A 20357-nucleotide genomic window follows, 5' to 3' on the forward strand; every position below is an offset into this window, starting at 1 on the left:
GCCCAAAACTGCACTGCATCCAGAACAGCTCAGATTGAAAGGGAGCATCTGAGAGTTAGGTGTGACTGTGGCAAGTTTATAGGGACCCGCAGCAAATGCAGGAGGTCCGCCGAAGTCTGAAGGTGGAAGATGACAGCCTGGGGCATAGATGCCTTTAACAGCCAGTCTTCGAGGTAGGGGAAGACTGGCACCCCTAACCTGCGCAGATGAGCTGTGACCACTGCCATCACCTTGGTGAACACCTGATGGGCACTGGTAAGGCTGAAGTGGAGCATGGTAAACTGAAAGTGCATGCACCCTACCGCTGCCCGGCAGGATGGGGATATGCAAATACGCATCCTGCAGGTCCAACGCTACCATCCAGTCTCCTGGGTCTAGGGCAGACTAGACCTGAGCTAGAGTGACCATCTTGAACTTCTATTTCTTGAGGAAGAGATTGACGGTCTGAAGATCTAAAATGGGCCGCAACATTTTGTTCTTCTTCGGAATCAGAATGTAGTGGTAATAACAGCCACTGCCTACTTCTGAAACTAGGACCCTTTCTATAGCTCCCTTGGCCAAGAGAGATGTAATTTTCTCCTGGAGCAATTTCAAATGATCCTCTGTGAGCCGTTCCTAATTTGGCAGAATGGGAGGAGGAGTTGAAAGGAAAGGCAGAGAATAGCCCACCTGAATGACCTGCAAGGCCCACTTGTCCGATGTTATGGACCTCCAGTGGGGGGAGAAGATGATGGATTCTCCCGCCAACTGGAGTGGTGTGGTCTTGCAGAGCCAGACTAGGAGTGCTTCGAGGCTGCAGATGCCGAGGGCAGGCTGGCTGACGACTTCTGGCTTCCATTCCTTGGTCAGAATGAACCGCGTCCACATCCCCTACATGGCTTGGGAAGCCTGCGTAGGATGGTGGCTGGAATAGGGCTGACATGGCTGGAAATCTCTTCTGTTGCCAAGAAAGGGGCAAAAGTTAGACTGGCCACCAAGAGAGGCCCAAGGATCTGGCAGTAGCTGAAGAGTCCTTGAACCTCACAAGGGCCAAATCTGCCTTTTCCCCAAAAAGACTGGTTATATCAAAAGGCATGTTCATCAAATTTGCCTGGACATTGCCTGGGAAGCAAGCTGTCCTAAACCAGGCCTGGCGCCTCAAGGCCACTGTCATGGAAATTGATCTTCCCAGTGAACCCATCATATCAAGGCCACACCTTATGGTGCATCTCTCCCGTCCTTAACTGCCTGAGAGAGCACAGCCTGCGCCTCCTCCGGCACTTGTGGTATCACTTGTGCAACTCTCTACTAAAAGGGAGTGGGGGAAAGGCCCAATAAGCATGCAGTATTCACCGGCAGCAAAGCCAGGCTGGAGCAAGAAAACATCTTCTTACCAAATGAATCCAGCCTCTTGGATTCCCTATCCGAGGGGCGGAAGTCAACGCGCCTTGGGATGTGGAGGCCTGCACCACCATACTTTTGGGGATGGGGTGTTGCCTGAGGAACTTTGGGTGGCCCGGAGCTGGGGGATGGCGCATGCAATTGTCCTATTCACATGAGCACCTGTGCTAGGCTTGGACCAAGTGCCTAGAAGCACATAAGTTAGTGCTTCATTAAAGGCCAAAAGGGGTTCGGAGGTGGAAGCCCCAGCTTGAGGCACTTCGGTCAGGAGATTAGTCGTGACCTGCATTAAAGGCAGCTCTAGTCCGAGGACCTCAGCTCCCCTTTTAACCACCATGTCATAAGATGATCCCCTCCTCCGTAGCCACAGTTGGCGGAGAGAGCATGCCAGTCTCAGGAGAACTGTCCAGTTCACTGGCTTCCCCAAGTTCTACATACCAGTCCAACTGCTCTGCAGAGTCATCCTGGTGTTCCAAAGGGTCCATAGTTGCCTCCCATTCATCTCTCGAGCCTAACACATCGTCAAGGTGTTCAGGTCACAACAGAGAACCCCTGGGTTCAATCGGTGCCGGAATCGGCATTGAGCGATGTCGTTCTGACTCCGTGTCATCAGGGTTAAGCGTGGGGCTGGCACCACCGGTGGGCACCAGTGGCATCGACGTTGGGTCCGATATCAGAGAAGGTCGCGATGGCACAGCCAGCATCGACCTGGATAGGATCCCTGAGGCCCCAACAGGACCATGGCCAGAGCTGACTGCGTCGAATCCTATGGGGCACCTACTGACCCCGAGGGGGCGGCCCGCTCAAATATGCCTCGCATGGCCTCATAAAATTCTTTAATTTGGGCAGAGGTTGTTACGGCTCCCAGAAAGGGAGGGAGGCCTGTAGTCGACCCTGGCTGTGAGTCCGCAGAACCGTGCCTAGATCACTAGTGCTTCTTACCTCCTTCGTCAACGGACAGTCATAGTGAAGATGAAGTTCGCTTGGACTTCTTCTTCTTCTTCTTGTGCCTCTTCCCGAGTGTCTCAAAGACCTCCAGTGGGGCGAAGAGGACATTTGGCCCTGGGAGCGGTCCTGCAACATCCTCTTCTTCAATCGGGACCTCTACAGAGTCGCGCTGGACGGTGTTGACTGCTGAGCCGTAAGGATCTTAATAGCCCGCTCCTGCAAGGCAGTCAGAGTCATAGCCCGGCAGTCCGACCATGACTTCGAATTGAGGTTGCGCTCGAGACACCAGAGACAGACAAGGTGGAGGTCGGTAACCGACATCATGCTGTGGCTGACACCTCACGGCTTGAATCCTGTTTTCCTTGAAGATATCCTTGCACACGAAGTTTGGAAACAATCCATATTTGACAAAAAGTCGAGAAAAGGCCTGTCAAAAAGCAACAGCGGGGTAGCTCTTCCCGGATCAGCTCTTAACTGGCGCGAAAAGAAATGAACTGATGTCGGCACACCTTGGTGGCACCTATATAGGTACCGCAACGTCATAACTGACGCCTCCATCAAGCAGAGCCAAATGAAGCCACCTGATGGCGCATGCAAGGGGTATTGCTCAGCAAAAGTTTCTGGATCCTGCCTGACACCTGGGAAATTCAGACGTAAGGAATCTGCAGCTAGAAGTCTCTATCAGATAAAATCTGTCAGTAACTATGAAGAACCCATGCTTTAATGTTAGCAGGTGGCTTGTAGCTTAGTTTTAATCTGTGTTAGCCTACAAGGGTAAATCATTGTAGGCCTACAACCACATTAATAATCATGAGAAATCTGTGCTGTTTACACAAGAAAGTAAAATGCTTTATATTCACAAAACCATTGCTCTCTGTTCAAGACTATGGCAACAGTGTTGGAAGGCCTCCTAATTACTATCTTAGACCTTTATGCATGGTTCTACACACCAGGGTGCAGCAAAGTTAACAATCTTAACTTTACTCACTGTGATACATTTTCAGCATTGACTGTCCCTGGACAGCAGCATAATATTTAAGTGTACATGCCTTGATTAATCACTGAGAACTTAACTATGTAAGACCATAGGACAATTTCTTTAAATCCCTGGGCACGGTTTCTTTACTTTGGCTTAGATACTTTCTAGCACTGACGACCTTAGCTTGTCTTTTTCGGGTCGTGGATTTAGCACTGTTAAATGACATGATGGCTAAACCTGCATCAGTGTATTCTGTACACGCCTTTCACAATTTCAATAAAGAGATTTAAACCATAAATCCCTGGGTATGAGTTACGGGGGACAATTTGCAATAATTGATGTGGTCAGGGAACCCCTTTAATAAAGGCTCATGAGTAAGCTCTTGAATGAGTATCATTATGTACTAACACACTATACGGAATACTTTTCAGGCCCTCTTCGGTGTAAAAGTTAATCCCACAAAAACATTCCTTTTTTCTGTGTGCCAGGGCATAGTCCCTTAGCTTTGTAATGGACTGCAAACAATGGGCAGCTCATTCTTTTAAGTATCTGGGTATTAAAAGATTCCACTCCCCAAAATATTTATTGAAGGGCAATCTTGGTAGCTCCAAATGTACACTTCCAGCCCAAATTACATTCTGGAACACTCTACCCGTAATGGTTATGGGATAAACAGCTCTCTCTAAGTTGGTGGTTCTCCTGCTCTGGCTTAACGAATCTCCCACGATTATTTTCCTAAGAAATTCAAAGAACTTGATAGTCTACTGCTAGAGTTAATACTGGGTGCTGGGCATCAGCAGATTGCTCCGACTAAGGTCAGACCTCCCACTTAGCGGCCTTGAAGCACCCGACTTTCGTGACTACTACTCCACTGCCCAACTACAGTGACCTGCTTACTGGCTGGCTGGGCACCACCTAGCTCAGACTGGCCTCACATCATCCCAAATTAAAACTGGCAATCTCCATGGTTCCCTTTTGCCTAATGTCAGAGACCCCACTCGTTCCTTACTGCTTGAAGTGGCTCATACTTGCAACTCTTTAAGATAAATTAAAACAGCACCTGCTTACACCCCGGTGATGCCACTGTTGGGATCCTACTCATGTTGGCATTGTTTCTCTGGAGGATTTGACCCACCAGGTGCATGCTGGGCTGACCTCCATTAGGAACGTTTTGAGATTGGGTCCCTTAAGGACTTTCAGGCCTTGCCTGACTATTCTTGGTTATTTGCAGGTGCATTCCTTCCTTACCTATGGACGAATAGGTCAAGGGATTTGGCAGACTCAACAAGCAAAAGCCGCTACACGCTTCATTGCAAACCCTGCACACAATCGGGTACAGAAGGAAATAGATCACTTGGTTATATAAGAGACTCTAGGAACATGCGGGATTATCACTGCTGCCCCTTATGCTTGCCTGGGACACAGAGCTACAGACTGCCTTCAATGATAAGGAATGGCAAGCCATACTGAAATACCGCTCTAAAAGAACACATAACGCCCAGTTTAAATGTATGCAAGCGGGGGCGTGGCCAAGATGGCGAGGTGAGCGGACGCACTCTCCGCGAGCTCCTCCGACCTCGTAGCCCTAAACCGTGAAAAAGCTGCCGATCTCCCCCCGTTTGGCGCTGGGGTGCCGGCGGACGCGGAGGGACTGGAGTACGCACTTCTGCTAACCCCCGGAGCTGCACTGGGACTGCCTCTCGGAGTTTCCGAGAGTAGTGAAGTCAGGGGTCGGCAATCTTAGCGGCCTACCTGGCGGCCGTCGAGGGCACCGCAGCGCTCTATTCCAGACGAGGCGGCAGTGGAACTCCTAATTGGCTCGGAAACGGTGAGTGGCGGCCGCCGGTGTGGCCACGAGTGGGACCCAGAAGTGTGTTGGCGCCTCGAGTGGTGCAGGGAGCGACCGCAGGAGTGGAAAGAGGCGGAGTCCCAGCACGCTGACCTAACTAAGAGAGGCCGGGAACGCAGCCTAGCCCAAGGATCCCCCTCGACGATTCTGGAGACCGGACTTCTCGGCTGCGACGGTGGCCGATGATGGATGGTGGACGGGCCCCAATGAGCATCGGGACTCGGGTCGGGTCCGGAAATGGCTATGTAAACAGCCCATAGCCATGGAGTGGGATGCAATGCTGGAAAACTTCAAAGCACAGGGAGAGGACATTGACTAATCCTGTGCTGTGTGTTGATGGTGGCCTGGGTCGGCTCTGTGTATCCTGAGGTCCCCCTACGTTCTCGCATGGTTCACATAAGGTTGATGCTCCTTCGGTTAGACAATGCAACATCCTCTATTCTTTATTTATAAATTGTGAACTGGTAGAGGATATGACATATATGTTTTTTTCTTTTGTTCTTGTTTGGGGGAGTGGTGATGGGAGGGTTTGTTATACCGACATGTACTGCTACATGGTGCCTTATTACCTGTATCGTCAAGTTGCACATTTGTGAATGCGAAATATCTTCCTGCTGTTGTAATGGCTAGGCTACATATATATCAACTTTACTAATGATGTGCATAACGCTTGATACTCTCCAACTGGAGCAATGTGACAGCCTTTTACATGTTTTTGATAACCCAATAAAATTCGTTTAAAAATAAAAGCCTGTTCACACAGGATTTGTGCACATTTTTTCATTAGGATAAATGTATGTATGTAAATGTATGTTGTCCCCATTCACAGGCTTGTTAGAAAACACGTATCTTTAAACAATGAAGGGAGTGGAAATGCAAACACATGTAGAAAGTCAATTGAGATTATTCTTCAACTTTTATCTCCACAACACCTTCTTACTACATTTTTGTGCTTAGATCTGGAAGATAGGGCAGAGCAATTTTTCGAAACAAAATCTAAACTATCCAAAAATAAAAATGAGATCTCTGCATGTTTACTGATAATTAGCTTTGTGAACCAGGAAAAGGTGTTTCTCTTAATTTGGATTTGAAAATTGCATAACAGTTGCTGGCTAATCTTGATATTTTTTGCTCAAATCCTTTTTTGAATAGTTCTTCTACATTACCATTTAATAAACTGTGGACTAATCAGAAGAAAATGGAACTTCTCGAAAATTCAACTATTTTCTTTTTGGGGACAAAGTACAATCACCACAGAATCATACATTGAAGTGCACACACAGCAACTGTGGGTCCAAATATTTAGATATGATCCATATGAGGTACATAGGACTTGAAGAGTGTGTATGAATCACTGTAGGGTTATCATCAGACCATGCTGTGTAAAAGTCAATGTAAAAGTTAACAAGACAGGACAGGAATTGCATATAGAAAACAGAGGTACTACATCACATAACATGTGCAAATCAGAACAAATGTCATACCATCAAATTTGCAGAGCAAGCGCAAATAGTAAGCACACATGCTGTTCCATGCAGCGGTGCCCATCAATAGCTTTTTTTTAGTTGTTCTGCTACATCATCTTGCTTTAATGGATACATTAATCACTAGTAGTGTTTGCTTTTATGAGTTCATGCCTGACACGCATCCATTCCCACTTCTGCCATGATAGGAACTACCTCCATCCCTTGGTCACAGTGCACACTGACCACAAAAGACTAATCTTCATCTGCCAGTGTTTAATGTGAAATCTATTTATATCATTAAGAAACCAGACTGTTTAACCTATAAACTGCACGGTTCGAAATTCCTCAACTGAAATTAAGATTTCAGATCAAGAGGATTTTTCCAGCATTTCTCAGTGCTTACTTGGAATTTCTGATGCTCTTTTAAAAATGTAGTTGGTTCAATAAAAATTCAAAATGTATAATGGAAGATAAATAGGACTTAAATACCACAATTCTAAATATGGAATTTCTAGAATCAGAATTTCAGAATCCTAAAATGTAAGTAGAGAAAATGCAGCACTAGCAAACATGGAGCCTATCAGTAACAACAGTTGCTGGTCATCTCCCAAATGTTTGGGTCCAATAACTAGCTTTATTGACAGGCTCCCAGGTTGAAAAATGCTATTGGCGCACAAGTGTTGTATCTCTGCAAGTGCTGCCAATTCCTTTGTGTAAAATGTTGTTGAGGGTCTCTACTATTGGTTATGAACTGTAGTTCAAAGAATATGTCCCGCTGACACACTCAACATTCTAGTAAAGTAAATTCCCATAAATCGTGAAGGAAATGAGCCCTGTGGGCTAGTAGCATCTGTTGTTAGAACCTTGGGATCCACGTTCGAATCCAGGAGTCTGCACTTGACTCAGCTTCATGAACAAATCACGTAATCCTGCATTAACATGTTAAATCCATTGTGTGTAAAATTTATTTGTGTAATCCATTAATCAATCAATCAATAAGCATTTGTATAGCCCAACACTGTCCACCTAGGGCATCTGGGCGCTTAGGGTGCTGTCTCTGTCAGAAAGTGAGGTCTTGAGCTTCTTTGTGAAGTCTGCCAGGGAAGGTGCTGTGTGAGATGGAGGGGCAGGGCATTCCAGCTCTTAGCCACAATGTAGGAGAGGATCGACCCCTGCTGTGGCTGCGAAGGATGCAGAGGGTGTTTGCGAGATCAAGAGAGGCGGATCACAGGTGTCTTGCGGGTAGGTGGAAGTTCAGTCAATGGTTGATATAGGAAGGTCCTTGGTTGTGTAGGGTCTTGTAAGCATGCATGATTATCATCCATTCATTCAATAACATTTATTTCGGTTTGTTTTAACCATCAAAGCACATAAAAATAAATTTTCACTTTTCTACAGTTCATTGATAATTATAAGTGTTAAAATACATCGTGTAAAATCAGAAGGGAGAAGAGAATTTATTAAGACTATAAAAATGTAAATAATTTTAAAAAGTTAAAAAAATTAAGATAGCAATTGTTGATCCAATTAATTCTCAAGTCTCTGCAAGTAAATACAAAAGTGTTCTTGTTAGATAAGTAATTTCCTTCGAGTAAACCACATAGAGAACAAAAACTTAGTTATGGCGGACACTATCATTGGATTTGTGTCAGACTTCAAAATCCTAAAAAAAGTAGATAGTCCCTAATGCCCAGACTGTTGCATAGTTGTATTATCCACTTTCTCCGTATGAGTGAATAGACAAAAAAGAATAACATGCAAAATGGTTTCATTTTCAGTTCTACAGCCAGGGCATAGATGTACAGGACCCCCCGTCCACTTATCAGTCATGGAATAAAGGGGCAGTGTTCCAAATCTAAACTGTAAATACAGCTTCTTCGCTAAAGTAGGTTGGATTACATCTATTTCTTGTTCAAAGCCGTAAATAGACTTATGACTCAGGAAGGCACCAGTCAGGCTCGTTGATGAGACTGAACGAAGTGTGCTCCCGAGGTTAAAGTCCTTCACGGTACTGGACAATGTTTTCTTAGAAATAGTTGAGGATGTTGCCTCAGGGTTTGTCCATAAGTTTTCGTATCCAATTTGAGTGAGAGACTGTCTAACAAAACGTAACCATGGAATTCTACCTGCTCCTGGGGAGGCTAGCACCACCTTTAATTCCTTTTTGTAACTTTCCAGTTCGGGGGTGCTCCACAGCCTCCTCCAATAGAGGAGGGGACGTGATGCGATAGCATCGACAATGGGCCTAATATTCAGGTCTAGCCTAAGTGGGACTAATGGAGTACTTCTAGGCAGGGTTAGAATTTTCCTAATAAAGTTATTTTCTGTAGTGGTTAAATCAGTAGAAGGAACATGTCCCCAAAGTTCCGCCCTGTAAAGGGAAGATGATCTTGCTTGAACTTTGAAGATTTCCAGTGGGGCACTAACAATTTAATAGGCGCAGTTTTTTTGGACTTTTAAAATTCCCCCAGTTGTCTGTGTAAGTTTTAGGTTGGCCTTAGCCATTTGTGCACCCCACCCCATTCTGTCGGTTAGGGTCAAACCTAAGTAGTCAAATGTTGGGACTCTTTCTAGGGGTCTACCTTTCATCATGGGATGTGGACAATTAGTGGTGTTGGCATTAAATACCATATACTTGGTCTTATCAATGTTAACTACCAGATTTCTATGTTTACAAAATTTTATGAACTGGTTTAAGACTCTCTGCATGCCCATGGGGGATTTTGAGAGAAGCAGAGTATCGTCTGCAAACATTAGTGCAGGAAATCTCTGCAAGGCTAGGTTTGGGGAGTCAAGGTCTTTAATTGATAGTAGATCTTCTATGAGTCCATTGAGAAAGAGGGAGAAGAGGGTTGGGGCAAGTACACAGCCCTGCCTAACCCCCTTCTCGACCGGAAAGGGCCCAGTTAGTTGACCGTACTTTCCAAAGCGTACTCTGGCGTAGGTGCCATCATGGAGATGTTTAAATTGGTGGCATAGATAAGCTGGCACCCCCATTGATAGTAAAATAGCCCAGAGTTGATTTCGATCCACCATATCGAAAGCTGACTTTAGGTCCACAAACATTAGATATAAACTTCCCTGGTCCAGGAAAACATGCTTCCAGTAAAGGACCTGGAGTCGAAACAATTGATCGATTGTGGACGTTTTGGCCCTAAAACCTGCCTGGAGAGGAGTCATAATATTGTTATCATTTACCCAATCCAGTAGGCGTTGTAAGAGTAGTCTTGCATAGATTTTCTGGCTTACATCAATAAGGCTGATTGGCCTATAATTTGATGGTTCAAGCGCGGAACCCTTCTTATAAATGGGTATTATCTCCGCCCCCAACCATGTACCTGGGAGAGGTAGACCCTGCAAAATTGCATTGTAAAGTAGTAGAAGATAAGGGGCCCAAACTACCGGTTCTTCTTTGAAGAGGTCGCCTGGAATCCTGTCTAGTCCAGGTGCTTTGTTTGATTGCAGGGAATGCACTGCAATAAGAACCCAGTTAGAGTCCAAAACCGTCAAAGCAGTGGGGGCTGGGCTTTTTGATGTTGGGGGAATAGAATAGAGCTCTTTAAAATGTAGAGACCAAGATTCTTCAGGAATATTTGGATCAATCGAGGTCCTGCCTTCTAGTTTCCCCGTGTGGACTAGATTCCAGAAGGACCGTGGATCTTTGTCCTCGAGTGCAGATCTGATGGCGTGCCATCGTTCTTCTTCCCACTCTTTTTTTGAGTTAAAAGTCGTTAATTTGTAAGCACGCCTGGCTTCAGTCACGGCAGCCGGGGTGCCTTGTTTCAATGCCTTAAGTAACCCATGCTTCAGTTCTTTACAGCCCTTATTAAAACAAGGGTGTTTAGTAACATGGGTCTTGGGTTTAATAGGGGTTAGTTTATAAAAGGAGTTCACCAATAGGGTGATAAGTTCCTCATGTAAGCCTGGCAGGGTCCTTTGTGCGCTAATACCAAATGGAAGAGTCATGATTGAATTTGCCCTTTCTAGGAGAGGAATTATGCTCAAGTACAATTTACCCATATCTTCAGTGGATTTCTTCATGTTTGCCCATCTGATTCTCCTCCCGTCTTGAATTATTCTGAGGTCGCTGTTTTCGTAAATTTCGTTACCCTCAGTTATCAAATCAAAGTTAATTTCGGTTGACAGGGGGTTGTGGTCGCTTTCCGTGCGACTAGAAATTTGGAAGTTGAGAATCTTAGACCTTAGGGGCATGCTAAGAATAAAATAATCAATTACAGAAGTGTGGCCCCTTCACTGTAGGTTGGATGCCCTGGGCTATTCCCCTTGAATCGCCCATTACATGCTCTGATGGAATAGGAGTAGGTTATAGAAGTTAACTGGAGTACCAAGGCTGACCATTGTTTGGCTGGATACATGTTTGGGTAGGGGATTGACCATATTTCATCCTCTTCTGTTGAGATTTGGGGGACTCCAATAAGTGGCTCATAATGGCAATTGAAGTCACCACCAATCATCAACGCAACATCTCCCGGAAGGGAGTGCAAAGGAGAGGACAAGGAGTCTAAGGTCTGGAGGTGCCCCCCGGTCCTGCTGGCCTTGAGTAAATATTAATAAGTGCCAGTTTAGGTGTTTTAGTGTGTGACAGTATAATAAAGGTTAGGTCAGGGCTGTTGGCATGATTATCTTGAACTGGCATCTCTTCTGGATTGGTAGCCGATGGAGGTTTCTGAGGTGGGGGTGATGTGTGTCTGTCTGGGGAGGTCCAGGATAAGTTTTGGAGCAGTGTTCTGTAATGTCTGGAGATTTTTGAGGAGTTGGTTGGAGATTCTGGCGTTATATACTTGATATACACTTGATCTTTAAGATTGTCTCTGAAACCCTCATGTAATGTAGAGCACTCAGCTGCTAAACTGCTAGGTTTGAGCTATACAATACTAATACATTCATAAATCTGAATGTGCCTGGATGGGCTCCATACAGAATTAGCTCAAGATTCATCTGTTCCTCCTCAAAAGAACATCTACTTAACTTTAAGTAACACTCTTTCTGGTGAATACTTCAATTGCAAATTCCTCACCTTTAGACTACTACCCAGGAGTCAGACCTAGATCCCGAACGTTTTATAGCAGTGCTCCTGCAATATTTTGTGCAGCTCAACACTGACTTCCTTTCACCCCAAAAGTGGTGAGGCAGACATGTATATAGGAGTCACCCTTGTGCAGAAATATCAGTTTGTTGCTCAAAGCTTTCTGTGCTAAAACCAGGTTGCAGATCTCTAAATTAGGACATTTGTAAATGTTACAAAGGGGCCACTCCTCAGAACAAATAAATGGGGGACAATTACTGAAGATAAGTAACTTGTTCTTCTGATGGACACTTCTAGCCACAGGTTCCTAACTATTTAGAACAGATACCAAAGCAGTAGCTCCCCAAGATGGAAGGTCTGTGGAGTGCACTCAGACCATAAAGTTCTGCTGGGCCAAACAAGCAAAATGCCCTTTCCATCTGACCTAGCTGTCAAGACAATAGTGTTCAGTGAACGTTTGCACTGATGCGCATGTCACAGCCTGACAGTCTAGAACAGGCACAGGCCAGCAAAGTGGTAGCAGCTTTGGACCTAGTGTAATGAGACATCAGTCCTTCTGCAAGCTGGCTCTGGGCCAGCGCATAGCATGTCTTGATGCAGAGGCCTCTCCATGGTTAAGGATCCTTTTCTGCATCACCCTACCTTTCTTTGCCCTGGAGAACCCCACAAAGAGCTGACTGTCCACCCAATAATTTTTTCTTTGATCAATTTAGATGCTTGGGGCTTTTTGGGGTGTGTACAACTGCTGGAGGCTCTCCTCCTCTTTCGAGGAGTAAAGTGAGGTAAAGTAATTTGGAAGGTTTACGGATTGGCAATGTGAAAAGGCATCACAACTTTAGGCCACCAGGCTGTTCTAGCCCTCAATACCAGGTTGTCTGGCTAAAAGGTAGTGTACGGTGGCTGCACCAAGAGAGCCTAAAGCTTGCTCATATAACAAGCTGAAATGATTGCAATGAGAAATGCAGTATTGAGAGTGAGAAGGTGTAATGAACAGCTGTGCATGCACACCTACAGAGTGCACATGAAGATGGTGAAGACCAAATTAAGGTTCTGCTGCATCATCACAAAAAATGTAGGAAGGAGCATATGTATCAAACCTTTAAACAAACGCATCACAACTAGTGATTTAAACACGGTCCCATACTGTAGTAAATGTAAAAGGGCTGACATATAACTTTTTATAGTGCCTAATGCAAGGCCTTGCTTAGCTAGAGACAAAATAAACAGTAAAACAGCAGACATTTTTTCTAGTAAAGGGTCTGTGTTGCGGATTCCCCATCGGGCTACAAACTAGGCCAAGATCCTGGTGTAGATGGACTTTGTATAGGGACAACTGGATATGAAGATGACATCCACAAACCCCGGTGATAGAGCAAATGAGTCAACTACTGCTAATCAATTGCTACACATAGAGGTGTAGATTGTGCAGGTTGGCGTGCAGAACCCTGTCTCCTTCTGACACAGAAGATCTTCCCACAGCAGTAATCTGATGGGAGGACACATTCTTATGGCCAGAAAATCTGGTTAGTACACTCCTGGCCCAATACAGAGCCATTAGTATGTCTTGGGCCCGGTCATCTTGATCTTCACAATTTAGGGCTGGAGTGGCAGAGGAGGAAAGGCACATAGGAAGCCAGAGCTCCACTATAACCAGAATGAGTCTCCTAGAAAGAGCTTTCTTGGGAATTCTAACGTGCAAAGGTTGTAGAAAAGTGCATCAATGGCACTAGCGAATACATCTAGCCAGGTTATCCACACTGTTGGAAGATGCCCCAACTTGCGGAGTAACTACCATTTATGATCCAATGAATGGGCTCATCTGCCCCAGTGTTGAAAGATTCCGCCAGGAGGTTCACTATCAGAGAAATGCCCTGACACTCCAGCAAATTCCAAAGGGGCAGCATCATGGGACTCACTCCTCACTCCTCCCTGCTTGTTGCAATACCGAAGACCTCAGATCTCCTCATCTCTTGGATGACTGCCGCAGCCCATCAGGGATCGGTCACCAACATCAGCTCTGGATGGGGAAGGGAGAGGGGTCTGCAGCTGGCCAGACTGAAGCTCTGTACCACCTCAGGGAGTAGCTGCCACTCATGATCGGATGGCTGAGATCATCTGCCCTGGTGTTTATAGATCCCACCAGGTGGCCTAACTCTCCAGTCAACTCCAGAGGGGTAGCGTCTCTTGACACCAGAATTAGGGCCAAGGCTGAAACATCAGGATCATAGCCCGAATGTCCTGGCCTTGATGCAGCAGAGGAAAAGCCCTGAACAGCACTGTATCTATGATGGCCCCAATAAAAAGGAGCATTTGCAGAGGAGTTGGGGTGACTTTGGCTCATTGATTAAGAACCTCACTGATGTTAGAAGGTTCGCCATCATCTAGAGGTGGCCAATGACCGATTGCCGTAATCCTGCCTTGAGCAGCCAGCCGTGGAGGTAGGGGAAACCAGTATCCCCAACATCCGAAGGTTCACAGCGACCACTGCCATCACTTTCGTGACCACCCGAGGGGCACTGGTAAGGCTGAAGTGGGGCAGGGCAAACTGAAAATGATCCTGGCTTACCTTGACCCGCAGATAGCGTATGTGGGAATTCAGGCTCTGGTGAACCGGTGATCTGGTGGGCCGCATTAAAGCCTGCACCAACAGAAGCAACAAACTCTTCACCATTGTGAAAGATTTCACCTTTTCAACTGCCTCCAACTTGATCACTCCCTCGCAGAACCTCTGCAACAATATTTCAAAATTCTTCAGCAGCAAAATCACAGTAATTTACAGTAACTTCAACTCACAACTGGACCCAACAGACCTCACTAAATGTATCCCGATATCGTACTAATGCTAACCACATGGCCCACCATCACCCCAGAAGAAACCGCTGCTACAAAGAATTCCATCAACTCAGGGGCCCCATCGGACCCCTGCCCTCACCACGCATACTCCAGAGGACTGCAACCCATCATCACCATGTTCACACCCACTCTTAATCCCTTCACCTCTTCTGTGACCTTCCCGGATACTTTGCAACATACAACTGTCCTCCTTTTGCTGAAGAAACCTTCTCCAGACACTTCAACACTTGCCAACTACAGACCTATTTCCTTGCTACCAATTCTGATCAAGGTCTTAGAGAATATCATCAACAGACATCTCACCAAATACCTCAAGTACCACCAACTCCTTGACACCACTCAGTCTTGTTTCAAACCCAAACACAGCATAGAAACTGCCCTCAACGCCTCTATGGATGACATCCGCATGACTTAAGACAGACGAGACGTGATGGCCCTTATCCTCCTAGACCTCTCTGCAGCACTTGGCACAGTCTCCTACACTATCCTCATCCAATGCATATATGACATCAGAATCCAAGGACATGCACTCCAAAGGATCTGCTCCTTCCTAACTGGAAGGACTCAGTCAGTCAGTCTGGCACCATACACCTCACACCCTGATGCCTTAATCTCCAAAGCTCTGTAATGATCCTCTCTGAGCCCAACACTCTTCAATGCATACATGATCCCTCTAGCCAACATTATTTGCTCTCACGACATCAACGTCCTCTCCTATGCTGACAATACACAACTCTGTATTTCAAAGACGAAGTGTAGTACCCGGATCAAGTTTATTGCCTGTGTGACAATCACCCACAGGATGAAGACCAACTGTCTAAAGCTGAACACTGACAAGACAAAAATCGTGAACTTCAGGAACAGATCACTTTGGGTCTCCGACTGGTGGCCAGCAGAGCTAGGAGTGACACACATTCCCACCACGAATGTCAGGATCATCAATAACAAACTTGACATGACCCCACCCCCAGTCAATTTTGTCACCGTTTCTAGGTTCTATACCCCAAAGATGCTGAGGAAGATTTTCAAATGGCTCCCATTCATCACCCGGAAAAATATCTCATATGCCATTGTCACAAGCAAGCTGGACCAAAGGAACACCCTCTATGCCAGAATCAACAAAAGGCTCACCATAAGGCTGCAGACCATTCTGAACTCGGTGGCCAGAATCTCTCTCGAGCTCCCACACTTGCATCACAACACACCTGAAGTAGCACCACTTGCTCTCCATTCACAAACTAACACAATAACCCACACTTTCAGGGCACTACGTAACACTGGTCAATCATTTCTCATCAATCGCATCTGCTTTCACAAACCTTCCAGACAGTTCTGCCCATTTGGACTCCAAATCCCACGAAAACAGGATCTAGTGGTCCTGTCTTCTCCCACTACACATGAGTCTCCACCTCACTTTTTGAATTACAGAAGAAACTGACGACCTGGCTTTTTGAGTAGGCCTACTAGGCACTATGTATAGCAAGACTCACATCTGCATAACATCACAATACCCTCCCACATGATAGTGTGCTCTACCAGTCTGTATAAAGTAATTTTAACATGAAATTAAGTATCCTGCAGATCCAAGGCAACCATCCGGTAGCCCGGATCTAGGGCAGGCAGAACTTGGGACAAAGTGAGCATTCTGAATTAGTCCTTCCAAATGAAGGCATCAAAGATCTAAAATAAGACAAATGCCTTTGCCCTTCTTTGGCATGAGGAAATAGCAAGAGTAGCAATCCGTCCCTAATTCTACAGCTGATACCGTCTCAACAGCCCTTTTGGCCAATAAAGCCTGCTCCTCTTGCATCAAGATGGAAGGGTGCTACTCTGAAACCTGCTCTGATGTAGGAGGAAATTGAAATGGGGCACAAAGGAGTTGTAAGGTAGCGCCCTGTTAGATGATCTGGAGGACCAATCTGTCGGAGCTGATAGTCTGCCACCCCGGATATTTGTTTCTAATATTGCCTCCAACTGTGTAATGCTAATAGCAAGCTAAAAAGGCTTGGAGGCAGATACCGAAAATGTGGAGGACTCAGTGGCCTGGTGATGTTTATATGCCAGATCCATGGAATAGCCTTAAAAGGGTGGGAACAGCTGAAGATACTGTTGAGTAGTGGTAGAAAGGCCTAAGGAACGTGCTGTGGATCTGCTGTAGCTAATGCGTTTGGGGCAGAACCAGTCTTTTTGCAAAAAAAGGAGGGACCCATCAAAAGGCATGTCCATTAGGGACGTCTGCACATCCCCAGAAAATCCAGTGGATCTCATTCAAGTATGGTGGCAGAGCACCACACTTAAGACCATCACACTCCCCAAGCAGTCCTTAATGTCCAGGCCAATCCAGATAACACATTTGGCTGCATCCTGGCCACCTGTCTATTGACTGACAGGCAAGGGTAGAGCTTTGCCTTGGTACCCATACGTGTGTCAGTCAGGGCCTCATTTAAAGGGAGTATTGACTCCGATGGAGCAGGCCCTGGGTGCTAATTTCAGTGAGTTTTGACTTCCAAAGAGAGTAGCTGTATGGAAGAGGAAGAGTTTTGTCGGAATCAGAGTGCACTGGGTCCAGGTGCTCTGAAGTGGAATCAAGGCGTAACCTTGGTCAGAGTCAAAGCAGATTCGGTTGGAGGTTGGACATCGGAGTCGGCTGGGGTTCGATCTTTGGGACCAGTAGAGTAAAGTAGCGACAAGCACTGGTGGAAAGGAAGCCAGTTCAGATCTTGGAGCCAGAGTAGAAGTTTGCACTGGAGTCAGTGTGCGACCCAAGGTTGCTTTTGAGGGGCTCAGATGACAATGAGGGAAATACGACTGGTGGCCCCCATGATTCCTTGGGGCCCAGATGAATGGCAGAGGATGCTGGAAAAGTGCCAAAAATGCAATGCCTTGTCTCTTTGAAAGCCCCAACTTTCTGCATCATTGCCGATGGCCAGGGAAGTTGGGGCACAACAGGATCAGTTGGAGAATCTGTTCTGGGATTTGGCACAAGATCGGATTGCATCTTGATAGCCTCCCGACTTCTCTTCAGAAAGAGAGTGGCAAGATGTGGAAGAGTCCCACATCAACTTCTTTTTTGACTGACTTACTGGATGACATAGGACACAAAGAAGGCCTGTTGAAGGATTGCCCACTGAGAGTGAGAATGAATCCGCATCTTCAACTTGGAGAGAGAGTAGGACTTATGCAAGGTCCAAGCCTTCTTTTGGTGTTCAGTGATGTACAGCTTTGCTGTCCCAGATCACCTTTGGGTGCATAAAGGTACATTCTTCACATGTCTTGTTGTACTCCATGAGTCCAAGCACCAGAGGCAGAACTTGTGCGGATCCATCACCGACATGTGTTCCCAACAATTGCACAACGTTTTGAACCATGTAGTATTCTGTGGGGACATCGATTTCTGCTTGAATGAATTGGTGAAACAATTTGGCAACCGGTAGAAGGAAGTGGAGCTCTAGATTCACATTTAAAAGCATGGAAAGAAAGGAAATGATATCGTTGGGCAGGGTTGGGGCTTCTATGTGTCTCTGCTCTGTCACTTCTGGGGCGGAACAAACTCAACACGGAACAGCATAGCACCACTTCGCAGCGCGCAGAAGAACTACTAAGAGCATTTCTGGATCCAAACTGGAGCCGGAGAATATTATAAAGGCGAGGAATAATGCATCAGAAGGAGGACTCTTGTGAAGCCATCTCTCTTTAATTTAAGTCTGGATGGTGGCATGGTTGGAAAGGCAGTAGTAATACGTGGGTAACAGTGTTAATCCTGCCAGGAGCCTCAGGTTCTCGCATTTGGCTTTTCCTAGAGTGCTGAGAGTGAGGATGACAAGGATTGGCAGAGACTCTTTTTCCTTCTTAAGGTCGTCTGCAGCAAATTCTCTTCCACTGCACCTTAGGCAGGAAAGTTCAGAACTTGCTTTTAGGAAAGGGTTCAAAACATAGCTATTCACTCTGTAATCTTCTACTTGCTGTTGGACCAGTGCTGGGACACTCCCAGGAGCATCTGAGCACTATACATCTGTCTTCATCATCACCATCATCATATCGCTCCTTAAGTCAGAAAATATATCTCTGAGCTTCTAAAGAGGGAATACTTGGAGAACAATGTTTATATATCGTCTATTCAATAGGTCCTTTCATTCACAGCAACTGTCATATATCTTTTATAATATTTCAAAGCTGTTATCCCTGTCTACAAATCAATACATATTTGAGAAATCCTGAATCTTGAAGACAGGAATGTTTTTGACAGACTGGGCACACTCAGACACTCTACATCATTTAAACAGAACATCATGCATCAATCCAGATGAAACACAATTCTACATTTTTGCGGGATTAATCAAACTTTGGGAATATTGCCCATTTGTAGATGATTAGGGAGATTTTGACATATTTTAAAAGGAACATAAAACATGCAGCAGGCAACAGATTCTAAAGTGCAGTGAGACTGTGTTTGTTTCAAAACTATAAAACATTGATAAATCGAAAGTCTAGCAACCCCATGCTAATGGTATTTCTTTTTTAAAAATACAAACATACCTACTTGGCCAGATGCCACTATGTTGGTGAACTTGGGGTGCTGGTTTACAGTTAGGCACAAAATATCATCACTGTGTTCCTGGTAAAAACTCTGAGAACCTAGAAAAACAAAATGACTATCAATGCTTTGCTTCGTGTCACAATTGTGGTCAACCTCACCTTGATTCCTAAAACAATGGTTAAGGAAGAGCTTCTTTTCAATAAGAAAATAAAACTGCTTTATGCCTCACTTTGAAACAGAAACTCACTTGCACAAATGGAAAATAAGGGGAAGACAATCTATTGTGTTAATGCACTTACTCCTGAGTTATCTATGTAAACAATAGGTCACAGGGTGGAATCCTGGAAGGGACAACTTAACTACTCAAAAACAAGAAAACAAAAGTCAACTTTATTCGAGCTTGATTACACAAGTCATAAAAGTACAAAATCATTCTAAAACATAAAAAACACAATGGACGGTAGTGGATTTGGATCAAGATCAGAAAGTGACAATCATCATCTTAAGAAAAGTATCTTCAATATCTATGTATTCTAGGGACAATGATTTTTTTCTTGATCTTGTTTTGAAATACTGGAATGAATCAAACAATATTTTTTTAATATTAAAAATTACGGTTTTTGTATGAACTCAACTCGGTCTTCCTTCTAGTGATATTCTGATACCATTCAACGTAGCTTGTTTTGGTTTATTGACAAACGAATAGTGTTTACCTTTGAGTGCCTGGAAATTTGTTAGTTTCATTCTAAAACATTTTCAACATAGAATGTGGGCAATAATGCAAGATTAAAAATTCACATCCACTCGATCAAAATGTATCCAATTCACAAATAGGCCATTTTATAAAACCCATTTAGAACATTAAAACAATACAGATAGTTAAAATAGTATGGGTCTCTTACTAACATTTAATACCCACATTATGTAAACTACTCCATTTTTCTGTGGTTGGTAAAATGATGAGCACTGAATTGTGGGAAGAGGAACATCTTTTTGAACGGTAAGGTGATCTGATTTGTAATGACCCTCATATAAATTATGAATATTATTATAGTGAGTATTCCAAAGCTAAAGGTTACCCTCCAAGTTGCGGAGTTCTCTATTCAACAGGTATGCTGCTACAGCGCCAAATTCAGAGAATATGAAATGATAAAGACTTTTAGAGCGCAACAGTTGCCCAAAGGCCTCAAGGCGCTTCAAGCAGTCTTAAGCGGTACAAAAGGGGGTGGTGATGGACGGAGCATCTGAATCAATCAAACACTCACACCCAGTCAAAAGATCTGGGTTTAACCCATCAC

General features: G+C 45.0%; 1 protein-coding gene across 1 annotated transcript in view; it reads right to left on the reverse strand.

The window, feature by feature from the left end:
- The window catches only part of EML5 (EMAP like 5), a 1453541-nt gene that overhangs the window by 203702 nt on the left and 1229482 nt on the right, over window positions 1-20357 (reverse strand). The window contains exon 30 of the mRNA XM_086936634.1: window positions 19059-19157. Coding sequence (XP_086792760.1) covers window positions 19059-19157 — 99 coding nt within the window. The remainder of the gene's footprint in view (window positions 1-19058; window positions 19158-20357) is intronic.

The sequence above is a fragment of the Lissotriton vulgaris genome, chromosome 9 (assembly GCF_964263255.1).
Source record: "Lissotriton vulgaris chromosome 9, aLisVul1.2, whole genome shotgun sequence".
NCBI lineage: Eukaryota > Metazoa > Chordata > Amphibia > Caudata > Salamandridae > Lissotriton > Lissotriton vulgaris.